The sequence below is a fragment of the Carassius carassius genome, chromosome 7 (assembly GCF_963082965.1).
Source record: "Carassius carassius chromosome 7, fCarCar2.1, whole genome shotgun sequence".
Lineage (NCBI taxonomy): Eukaryota > Metazoa > Chordata > Actinopteri > Cypriniformes > Cyprinidae > Carassius > Carassius carassius.
In genome coordinates, this window is record NC_081761.1 from 4,677,839 (window position 1) to 4,690,542 (window position 12,704).

Consider the following 12,704-nt stretch of genomic DNA (forward strand, 5'->3'; position numbering starts at 1 on the left):
TGGTGTCCCAATCCTTAGGGGAATATTTTCACTCCTACCCCTTGACACTCTGTTTCAAGGGACAAGGGGTATAAAATAGAATTGGGCCTTGGTCAACTCATTTTGTATTCCACTGAAAAAAAGAAAGTCATACACAATCAGACTTGTTCTGACATGAAGGAAAGTCAAAAATGATGATAATTTTTGGAAGAACTCTCTCTTTCCAACATCCACCCAGACAAGCAGACACCCAAAGATCATCATAATCAACCCAAAATGAGTGACCACCACAAAAACAGAATATTAAATCTAAAAGAGAAGAACTAAAGTGATTAAGTGTTTAACTGACTAAAGGAAAAGTGTGGCAAGTCCTCCCAGCATGACCTCTTCGGCCCCCAGAGTCCACCGGGGCCCCGTCTACAGCAACTCCATGCATTAACGTCATTCATCATCCCACACTGAATATTCATGGGCAGGGCCCAGGGGTCAAGCCAAGCGCCATCACTTCCTGCTGGGGGTTAATGGGCATCAGAGCAGGGGTGGGGCCTTAATCTGATTCCATCGCCATGGCAACTTCACCCTAATCAACCACCGTGGGAGGTGAAGAACGGTCTAATGAAGATGCTGTGACTCCCTCACACTGGCTTTGTATTAAAGTTGATTAGCATGCGCAACTAACGGTGAAACCTCGTCTCGGTGGAATGTTTCCAAAGGATGATAAAGATTATTATAACACAGACGAAAGCCGCTTGACTGCATAATGGGCAATAATGGGCCCGGTCACTGTGAAAAATGGGTTCGCAAGAATGGTTTACAGTTTAAATGGAAGGAAAACGATTTCAGGAAGAAAAAGAAAAATGCGTTTAGAGTGCAATATCGTGCAGGAATCAATAGCAGCGAGTTAAAGAGTAAAAAGTTTTCCTCATTTCCTATTCAGCCCAAATTTCATGCCAGAAAGTTTGCCAATAAATTGTTTTATTGGCGTCAAAACGGCGCTGTTCCAAAACTAAGTGGAATGCTTATCTAGACAGCAATTTTAGGCATCAAAAAGCTCTTGATGTTAAAAGTAACGTAAACAAGATGAAAGAAAATAATGGTTACACTTTATTTTAAGGTGTTCTTTTATACATTTAAGTACTGAGTAATAATAATTAATTACATGTACTTACTATATGGTTAGGGTTAGGATTAGGGTTTGGTTTGGGTTACTTACATGACATTTATGCATAATTACTTGTTATTATAATAGTAAGTAAATGTAACATGTAAAAAGGACACCATAAAATAAAGGGTTATCAAAATTAATAATGCAAGCATCACTTTTACTGGTGCTGAAACCCAGTGTTAAGGGTTTGTTTAAATTAACCCAAAGTATTAAACTTCAAATCAGAGAAGGTGTTTTTTTTTTGTTTTTTTTATTATTACTTTTCGTAAATGATCCAACTTATTTTCACCTAGTGGACAACAAAATCCCCTGCCTTAGATTGAAAAAAGCAACTTACAAAGTAATGACTAATTAGCAATTACCCAGAACACCCCAACAACTCCACAGAAATATGCTTAAAAAAAAACACACTCAATAGCATAACAACTCCCTGGCACTAGCAACTTTAATGTGTTTTCATAAATATTAAATGAGCAGAATATCTCCTGTAATACACAACCATGCTAAATTTTCATGCATCTTCATGTGTCATCTGCAAATCTATATTTGGAATTTATATCCATATCACAACAAAAGCACATTGACCATATGGATAAAACAATGAATAAATCAGAAAGCAACTCTGAGTAAAATATCATATTTTTCCATGTTTCTATTAGCTAAACAGCTGAATTCTGCCACCAATGTGTTTATCAGAATAATTTAATTCCTAATAAACCGAACCAGTTTTAAAAATCTCAAAAATGTGAAAACCTCAACTGAAAGAAGTGGCTTAATAATTATAAGCTGCTGTGAATATCATATGAATATTTCATTAGTAATTATTCAACCCCTGCGGAGTAAGAATTTATCATTTGTTTCATGTGCATCTAGACTTATTACAAAGCTTATTATTCAAATTTAAGAGAGTTTATGATATCATGCTATGCAAAATGTACATGATTGACAAACTGAATATTAACATTCTTGAATATTAACAAAAACATGAATATTAAGCATGGCAGATGTAGTTATTCAACACGTTATTTAGTCAGGGCTGTGGGCTCACAGCTTGTTACACAAAAAGTACAAAAATTGTTATTAAAAAATAAATACATAAATGCTGCCAAGCTGGTTCCAAACTAAAATGTGATGATGTCATTGGTGTGTAAACACAAGTCGGGGAGGGCAGGATAAACAAGTCCCAACTTGCTTTGCAAGTTCCCACTTCTTCTAGACGTAAAACGGTTTATGAATGTCCAGGCAGCACAAAAAAAAAAAAAACTTGGCAGACTGCAAATATATCGGAGTAGCTTTGACAAGTCACATGACAGAAGGTAGTGCTGTGATTGGCTGACTACCCTCAATGCAATAATGCCCACCAATCATGCTCACAGCTAGTCCGCAAATCTGCAAGAATGAGCCAAACTGGAAAAAACAGCTCAACTAGTTACAGACTAAACAACTCCCCCACTCAGATAGCATCACATTTTGCCACATCCGAATCCAAATGACACAAAAGCCTGATCTTTAAGTGAGAGGTGAGGTATACCACAGGGCTGCACGATTATGACAAAAATCCTAATTGTCGATTATTCCCTTGAAATTGTAATTGCGATTATTAATTACGATTATCACAATTTACATTGAATGAGGTTTATACCATTGTGTGATGAAACTGCATGCCGTAATTTTATATGAAAATAAACAAGTTGAAAACACTCTAGCTGAAAAACCTTAATTGCTTTTCTATAGTATTAAGCCTCAAATGTCAGCTATACAGTACATCGGATTGGTTTCTTCTTTAAATAATCAAAAAATAAAAAAAAATAAAAAATAAAAAACGGATGGTATTATAATGTTATACTAAAACTACAATTAAAATAATGGGGGAAAGCCCTTAAGATAACATGTAGAAAGAAAAAAACGCATCTTAAGCACGCAGAATAACTTAAGTGGACTTGGAACGATTAATTGCCGCTTTGAACGATTACGTAATAGTGGCATCCAAAATTGTAATCGTGATTAGAAATTTGATCAACTGTGCAGCCCTAGTGTACCTTCAGGATACCTTCATTGTTTACTGACAAATGATTCAAAAAGAAAGAGATCATTATTAATGACGATAATAGCCAAACAACTAAAGACTGAACTTGGAAACTGTGTAAACATTAAATTCAACTGAATTTACAATGACCTAAATAACCCAAACTCACAGAGCGAACTCAGTTAAGAAGTTCACCACAGGCCACTGCTACAGTATAAACAATCAAAATGATTTGCCAAACCTAACTGCATTTAAACATACTAGTGACAAACATGCTAGATAATATTCAGCGTAACACAGAAGTAGCCTATCGATCCAGCTCTAGTGTTTGTGTAGAAGTACCACGCTTTCTTACCTTTTCTTTGTCCTCTACCAGGTCTGTTAGCATGTCATCTGGGTCCAGGATCCCCCCTTCCACATACTCCACATGGAGCGTCCGCACCAGGAATTCCCCATCCTGTCGAAAACAATAGGTCCATTAGAAGTCCCCCGTTCAACAACAATACAAGAGACTAATCATAAGTTTGGAAGTTTTGGGTAAGACAACATGCAGTTTCGTTCTTATGACTACTAGAAATCATATTACTGTAAATAAAAATATGTACAAATATAATATAAGCAGATCGAGATTACATCACATTATATTTATCATTATTACACAACTAAGCTAGTTCTGACTCTTGCTTGGATTGGATGAGCTACCGTACAGAATAATTGTTATTTATAACTTACTGAACATCATGTTGTTGCTGTCGCCACTTTACCGCAGTGAGAATCACTGTAACACACGGTTTTAAATCTCACGTTCTTTGAGAACTACTTTATTATAAAAAGATAAGCATGCAAAATACAACAGCATTTGTTTACCCTTGTTTGACTTGCCAGAAGCAAGCTAGCTGAGGCAGTGCTCATTTGTTTTGCCCTTTAGTCATGATTAGGAAACAGTAGCAGGCAGCTTTAACGTACGTCTGATGCTTCCATGTCCATGAATGTATGGAAACTAAGGAAGCGATTACAATTAAAGGGGTCAGTTTCCTGTTGCTCAAAGGTTAAATCCTACTGCACATTAATATCATTACAGCATAGACTGACATATTATAAATTCCCAGAGCTCACAGAATCAGAGAATTATAAACTATGACTGACTGTGATAAATTAAGAATAGAAGTGTGTTTTTCTTTTCTTCACTGTACACTATGGACTTGAGTGCCTTATTGCTTTTAAGGCCAAGCAAGAAATCTTGTCAAAAGTTGTGATAAAATCACTAGTATTTATATAATGATAATAAAAACTGTTTGTTGAGCATCAAATCGGCATATTAGAAAGATTTCTGAAGGATCCTGTGTCACTGATGGCTAGATTAATGATGCTAAACACTCAGCTTTGAACACTGAAATAAACTACATTTTAAAATATCGTGAAATCGAAATCTGTTCTTTTAAACTGTAATAATATTTCACAAAACAGATTAAATGACTGTGATGAATTTAATCTTTTGACCCTGGTGAGACAACAGGATGAGATGGGTTACAACAGGGTTATTCAAATCTTGCCCTGGAGGGTCAGTGCACTGCAGAGTTTAGCTCCAACCCTGATCAAACACACCTGAGCCTGTTAATCAATGTCTTTGGGATCATTAGAAAATCACAGGTAGCTGGGTTTGATCAGGGTTGGAGCTAAACTCTGCAGGTCACTGGCCCTTCCAGGGCAAGATTTGAATAACCCTGGGTTACAGGTTGACAGAGAACTTGAAAAGGTTATGGTGGGAACACATACCTACACAGATATAATCAGATAAGATAAGTCAAAGTCGTGAGTTGTCATAGTTTTAATACCATTAGCTCATTACCAAACAAACTCGCAGAACGACTCTCCTACTAGGGTTGAAGGACAATGGTCTGAGAGAACGTGTTTGGCTTGTAATGCATGACATAACAGATCGACGTCAACGCCTTTCAGTAGAAACTTCAATGAAACTGTTAACACACAGGACAATCATTCCTACAATCATCCTGTCATCTAATCATGCTGAATGTTAAACAGAAGTCAACATGGCAGTTCGATACAAACAATGAAAGTCATTTTCAATGAAAGTCTTCAGAAAACAGCATTAAATGATTTCTTTATGAATTGTGTCTTGGCAGCGAGTGTACACAGCCACACTATAATGATAAAAATCTCGATAAATCCAAACCCTTTTCTCATATCAATCCGATCTCAGATTCTTGGCAGAATGATGTAGTTCTGCACAGGCCCCTCCCATGATTGTTGATTGACAGTGATGTCAGTCTATCTGAGCGGTCATCAGTCCACCATTGTTTCACTGCCGGAGCAGATGTAGACAGGAATGTCTCATAAGTGATTGAGCAGTCGTCATTTACTCCCCACATCTGAGCCGCTGAAGAATAAGTGATTTACTTTTGTTTCTGAAGGGAATGCACCCCCGATCTCCCTAAATGCATTTATGTCCGCACATATCATTTGTGATCCAGTTTCACCTACCCGAGTATATGTTTTTTTATGAAGCTTCGCAAATCGCCTTTCCTAGTAACGTGTTAGTTTGCAAGTTTCACGATGAATGCGGCTAAAGTGTACAGTGTCTCAGAGAGCGCCTCAGATGAGAGGGGCGGGGTCAGCAGAGCTCATTTGCATTTAAAGGAACATGCAACAAAACGGCTTGCTGTAGACAGAGCAGTATTTTGACAGGGTAAAAAAGGGTATTGTTTTACACTAGCATAGGACTGGGTGATTTTCTTGATTAATTCGAATTTATTGTTTTGCCACAAATATATATATTTTTTTTTTTTCAGAAATCAAGGAGTCGTGATTTTGATTAGAAATCTTACCAAATGTTAGAATTAGATACTTTGACATTATGCCGGCGATTAAAGTAAAGAGAAAAGAACGATCCAACCGAATGTTTGGCACACGTTTAACCGATCACGTGTGACCCGCTCTGTGAAGGACCTTAAATATAGCGCAAGGCATCATTCACACACCACTTCTGTTTTGACAAAGATGCGACGCAGGCAGTGGAATAGGTAAAACATGCAAGAAGATGGGAGTGAGCTTTTAACTTGAGCGCAGTGTTTTTAGAATGCCGTTTCATAAAACTATGGAAAAGCAGCACAATTGAATAAAAGACCTGTAGAGAACTACTACTGTATGTCTGATATTTCATGTTTGCATCATGATGACAGGCTGAAAGCTGCTGTTGTTTTTAAAAAACATTTATAGTTAATAAAGGTCTTACTGGTGTTATACCTTCAGTCAAGTTGAATTTAATACCTTGACTTCTGAGATTTTCAAAAATAATTTTCCATGTATTATTTCTGAACGCATATTCGCATAATATGTATAAGGCAAGTTTGTTAAATATGTAGTTTACATTTACATCATGTTGACAACTTCATGTGTGCTGCACCTGGAATAGAATTTACTTTAACTAGAGTGTTAATAAAGAAAAAGTAACTTGAGTCATGTTGTGGTTACATTTTCAAGTTGACTAGTAAAAAATCGAAGTAAAAATATATATATATATAGACCCTCTAGAATCATATCAAACTGTGTAAAATGGGCATCCGATGACCCCTTTAAAGGTTGGGTAGTAGGGATGCGTGATATGGGCTTAAAAATATATGACAATATTTCTTGTATTTATTGGAATAACGATATGAATGACACCAATTCAGTGAATCCTGTTTTTTTTTATATAAAAGTATTATCCTTCCAATTGTTACCCAAAATAGGGTGTTGTGACTGTGAGCATTACGGAGTACACATGTAACGTAATGACTGTTCAACTCAAACTGGAAGCTGGAGCGCGCCCTTGAGCAGAAACTTCATTTCCATAGCAGAAGTAATAGGCCTAGAAAAAACACTCTACTATGTTATAAAGTTAATTTGGCATTTCAATGATATCTTTGTTGGACAACAGGTTTGTAAACGGGTTCATACATATGCAAAATTGTACCGCACACGTGCTACTGTACTACATTTATTCAGGCCTTTTTTTTTTACTGGAAGACCAGAGGCTAACCAGTGACACGGTTAGAGACGCCTCTGGCAGTCAGATTACCTCATATCTCATTCACCAGTGATTAAACATGACAGTACATAATGCATGATATAACAATAATAGTGCCTTTCATTTTCACTGGTTCCATATCAGGTCTGTGCCGAAGTATGCAAATACAAACGTTAGGCAGGTAGAACAGCCTATCATAGCCCTCGGACTGAGGGATTTGATTGGATGAACATTTTATGGTCCTAAATATAAATACAGAAATAGATTAAGGCCCAATCCCAATTCTACCCCTTAGCCCTTCCCCTTTCCATGTTCACGTGAAGGGGTAGGGGTGTCTTGATTCTCTTTTGGTTGGAGGGGTAGGGGTAAGGGGAAGGGCTAGATAGCCCTTCAAACGAAGATTTTTCGGATTCAATTGGGAGTTCATATTAACAGTCCTGTTACTCAAAGAAATGTTTGCCAAAAAAAACGCTTATATTTGCTAACATCATATCATTACAGACTGCATGATAGTGCCACAGCATATGTCTGATCAGGGCGATAACTGCCATAGACTAATCCCACCAATAGTTAGAAATCGCTAAACCATTTTTTCAAATATGGCCTATTCAAGAGAGAACGAGAGAGAGAGAGAGAGAGAGAGAGAGAGAGAGAGAGAGAGAGAGAGAGAGAGAGAGAGAAATGGAAGTTGCGTGTATTTGCGTCTGTGCGTTTACCTTTTTAGAGTGAGTTTACTTAAAAACAGCGATTGTATCCTCTCGCTGCTGGAAAATATAATGTAGCGATTCAGTATTTAAACTGTATTTAATAAAAGTTGCTGTGGCAGCGTTGACAAGTTTATTTTCTCCTGGATGTGTGAGCTGCGCAATTTCCGATGTGTGGGTGTGTCAGTAAGCAGCGCTAATACAGAACGATAATTAAAGGCTCTAATGCACACCAGCACACATATGTGTGTATTGTAAGAGCGAGACGACAAATGATGGTGTGTGACGGCATAGTAGTGGTGTCCCAATCCTTAGGGGAATATTTTCTCCCCTACCCCTTCACACTCTGTTTCAAGGGACAAGGGGAAAGGGGTAGGCGGAGGGGAAGGGGAAGGGGTATTAAATAGAATTGGAATTGTGCCTAAGTTTTTGCTATCGGGATGTGAAGACTTTCAACCATCAAAACAAAAAAGATTTCTGAACCAAATCACCTACCCTGTCTTTAAAGATACATATTTCTGCACCATTTCTGTGTGTCTAAATGAACACACGGAAATGTTCACATGACCCATTTGTTAAAACGTTCAGAGGTTCATATTGCTTCAATTGAAGCATAAATTTCTGTTTGCACAGACAAGCATTTATTCCGCAGAAGTCAATCAGAAAACCAATGCTCTATCAAAATCAATCCAAAGCCTCCATATTTGTTCATAAAATCAACTTCAATCTTCCAAAAACACTTTAAAATGGAAGCTGATACCATCTTAGCACAGGAAAAAAGCAGTTCCTCCAATCCAGAAAGAAAAAGGGACTCTCAATTTAACCCAGATTAACACATACTGATATTTTTTTGTGAAGGCGATTTCTCCACGTCAGTCCAAACAGGAAGCAGCAGTCTACATCCACCCTGCTGCTGGGGAAAAGTGTTCATGCTGTTTACGCAGATATGTCTGCTGGGACTGTTTTCAGCTTCACGAAGCCATCTGAGCAACATTAGCTGTGGAAAAACAACACACCTGGTGCTTTTTACACACACACAAGCTCCCCTAACACTGGAAGAACCATTCAGACATTTAAACAAGACACATGGTTCGACAGCTGAGCTACAAGATTCCCACAGCAATAACTGGAAACATTAATACAGATTCATTATCAGTAAAATTACATTATGCCAGTGGCAAGGAAACATGGATGTGTGTAACTACGAATAAATTTGACTATTTTATGCTTTCTTGTTTTTCTACCACAAATCCCATGAAACACCATGAGTAAAGACATACAAGATCCGATTGCATTAAACAACAGCAGGAAGTTCTGAGAAATTGTTTGGTCTCAAATGTCAAACACAACCAGTAATCAGACTCTCCATCTATGCAAACAGAAGTAATTTCAACATGTACTAATTGTAAATGATTCCTCACAGCTACAATCTTTAATTAGCATTTTTACGCTAAGGCAAGCGCATTATGATTACTATTGTGTATACTGGGGGTTAATGATCTGAACAAACCCCTAACGCAATGTACTAAATGTCAGCATATAACTCATCTGGCATGGCTGGTGCTACAATACCTGAAATCAGTTGAGAACAGGAGTGCAATGCAGATTCTTTTTTAATCAAATGACCCAAAATTAGCTGAAAATTGACTCGCTCACCTCTGTCCATCTGAGGCTGATTTGGAAATATTTATCATTACATCACTTGCTCACCAGTGGAGTAAATGGGTGCCATCCAAAGAGCTGATATATATAGATATATATACTGTATTTTTTTTTTTTAAATCACAATAATCCACACCACTCCAGTCCATCAATTAACATCCTGTGAGATGAGGTAAACAAAAAAAAAAAAAAACCTGCATGTATCTAAGAAAAAAAATCCATCAAGACATTTTTAACTTAAACCGCAAGTCCCTAATCCATAACATTTAGTCCAGTCCATCCCCCGTTGTCCTCTCATATCATAATCCACCAACAGTTTTGGGTTGTTTTTGTTTGATCTCTGCATATTTCTCCTCTGATTCAGACGTGTCAGTGATGAAATAGATTCTTGCAATCACACAGCTTACTTCACAAGATGTTAACTGATGGACTGGAGTGGTGTGGATGAATTATTGTGATGTTTTATCAGCTGTTTGGTATCTCATTCTGACGGCACCCATTCACGGCAGAGGATCCATTGGTGAGCAAGCGAAGTACTGTAATGATAAATTTCTCCATATAGGTTCAGATGAAGAAACAAACTCATCTACATCTTGGATGGCCTGAGGTTGTGTACATTTTCAGCAAATTATTTTTTTTTGTGTGAACTACTCCTTTTATGCATAGGTATAGTCCTATAGGAGTTGATATCGCATTGTGACAGAGCAATTTGTTCTAGTAATGGCTGCTGACGCTGATGGCTTCGTGCACTTGGAAGTGTGCCATGTGTAGTGATCTCAACAGCGCTGTCTGCCAAGTCAGCTCTCCAGCCATCCTCAGAGGTTAGCAGCAGCCGGACAGACCCCAGCTATGGCAGGATAATAAAGCAGTTTTCTTTTGCTGTCAGTGAGGTAATCTCAACCAGTCCATAAGATCTTGCTGGACACGTAAACATTATTGAGTGGGACATCTAGTTTTATTTCACTGTTTTCTTATAGAACTGATTGTGGGAAGCAGAGTATAATGTGGATATACTAGCAAAAAGATATATTTTCCAAAAGGTAGCAAGCAGTGGAGTATGACAAAACACACCTACACTATGTACATACTTCACCAGACTCAGTTTAACATATACATGCAATGGCATAAAGGTGTAATTGCATGCACACTGAACATCTGATCACTTGTTACAATGCACTGCCAAAAAAAAAAAAACGTGTGTCCTGAACAGAACTGGAGTAGATCTAAACGTACAGCTTAATTTGTAATTGTGCAGCCCTGAAACTTATTCAAAAATTCATGCAGTCAAATTCCCAAAATGGGACCCTGGCCTTCATTAATGAGGCATAATGTAATTTCATTGTTGACATCATTACAAATTGGCCATACCATAAACTAATAATAACAGCTCATATCTCAAAGTAAAAATAAAATTAAACATCAATCCGTAGCAGAGTCACATTTGCATCTCAAAATGTAAAACTAACATCAACACAAATTGCCCATTTGTTATGTGAATATGCACAAGGTCTAATCAAGGAGAACTGCATCATGGATGCACGGCTATCATAGATGAAGGGCTCAATACTTCAGTGACGCACGAGACCCGAGAGGTGGGTTGACAGAATAGATAAAGCGCCCACGTCTACCCCAGCATGTCTGGCAGCGTCCCATCACACCCGACTGAGCCAATCTCAGCTGATAACGTCCATCAGTCAGGCATACTAAAACCTCCCATAAAGCCAGCCATCTCAGCCCGAGAGTCCAGGCCAAACTAATCAAACACAGCCTGCCACCTGCATGTGGAGATAGGCAGCGATTAATGACACGGCTGTATTCGTCACATTAAGCGCCTCTTTATTCCAGCTGGCATTTAGTGCTGAAGCCATACAAAAGGACTAGAAGAGTTAACGTGAACAAGCATTGCAGTATTAAAATATGATATCAAAGAGCCCCTCTATAGTGGAATAAAGGTAGGACTCGTTTAAGTTTAAATTAATGATGATACTAAGAATTAGAGATTAGAAGATCTGAGTATTGCCTTAACTAGAAGATCAGAAAATTGCATAATTTATTATTATTATTATTATTATCATTAAGAAGCAATATTTCACCCATTCTAAGTATATTTAAGAAGACATTATAAAATGTATTAATGCAATGCATCAGCTTTTACATTCTCACAATAATGGCTGGTTCTTATCAAATCAAATACTACATAAGACATAAACATACAATACTAAAACTCAAAGTTGTTTGTATTTTTTAATAAAAGTAGTTGTTAATAAAACAGATCTCTGGAGTATATTTTACAAGATTACTATTACTAATCTTTCCACTTCAACATTAAATTTTAATTAAATTGTACTTCCTATTTCTTTGTACTTACTTAAATTAAAATTAAATTAAATTTATGCATTTAGCAGACGCTTTTATCCAAAGCGACTTACAGTGCATTCATCAATTTTTACCTTACTTACTTCTGAAATGTATAGCAATTTCTTAGTGGGAATAATTTTAAACCAAATTATAATTTTATTTTCTGACCTCAATTTAAAAGACCTACAGTAATATTATATATGTATGTATGTATGCATGTATGTGTGTATATTATATATTATATATCTTGATGTGTGTTTCAAACTGTAATCAATTCACACCAAAAGTGAAGTGAAAGTCACTGGTAACAAAGGTTATTTCAGAACCCAATTTCCCAGACATATAATGTGCAGTCTTAAAGATCATATTTGCATTTTTGAGGCTCATGACAAACTTTTAGCCCAGTATCAGATTGCAGGAATGTCTACGGTTAATGAATATTCAAAACAATAGACAGAAATTTGAAAAATGTCAGAGTTGACAGCTCGAGATCACGTGATCTGAGCATGCGAGCACACCCGGTTACCAATCGTACTATGGTGAAGGCCTACGTTTAATATTAACGAGCCTCGCAACGTCTCCATGGCGTACTTAATATTCATGAGGGTTGCTTTCCTCTTTAAACTCCTCAAGCAGCGTCAAGTAGGGTCTAATTAATATTAATAAACCAGGCCTACGTCATAGTACGATTCGTTACCCGGTAAACAGGTGTAGTTTTTTTTTTTTCAATAATTCCAATCACAAATCTCAGACTAGCGATATTTAAACAATCCATAGTGAATA

At 37.2% G+C, this 12,704-nt stretch overlaps 1 protein-coding gene across 2 annotated transcripts in view; it reads right to left on the minus strand.

Moving 5' to 3' along the window:
- pard3ba (par-3 family cell polarity regulator beta a) overlaps nucleotides 1-12,704 on the minus strand; it is a 164,400-nt gene that overhangs the window by 151,241 nt on the left and 455 nt on the right. For both annotated transcript variants that reach the window (XM_059553544.1, XM_059553545.1), the window contains exon 2: nucleotides 3,526-3,627. In XM_059553544.1, the coding sequence (XP_059409527.1) occupies nucleotides 3,526-3,627 (102 nt within the window). The remainder of the gene's footprint in view (nucleotides 1-3,525; nucleotides 3,628-12,704) is intronic.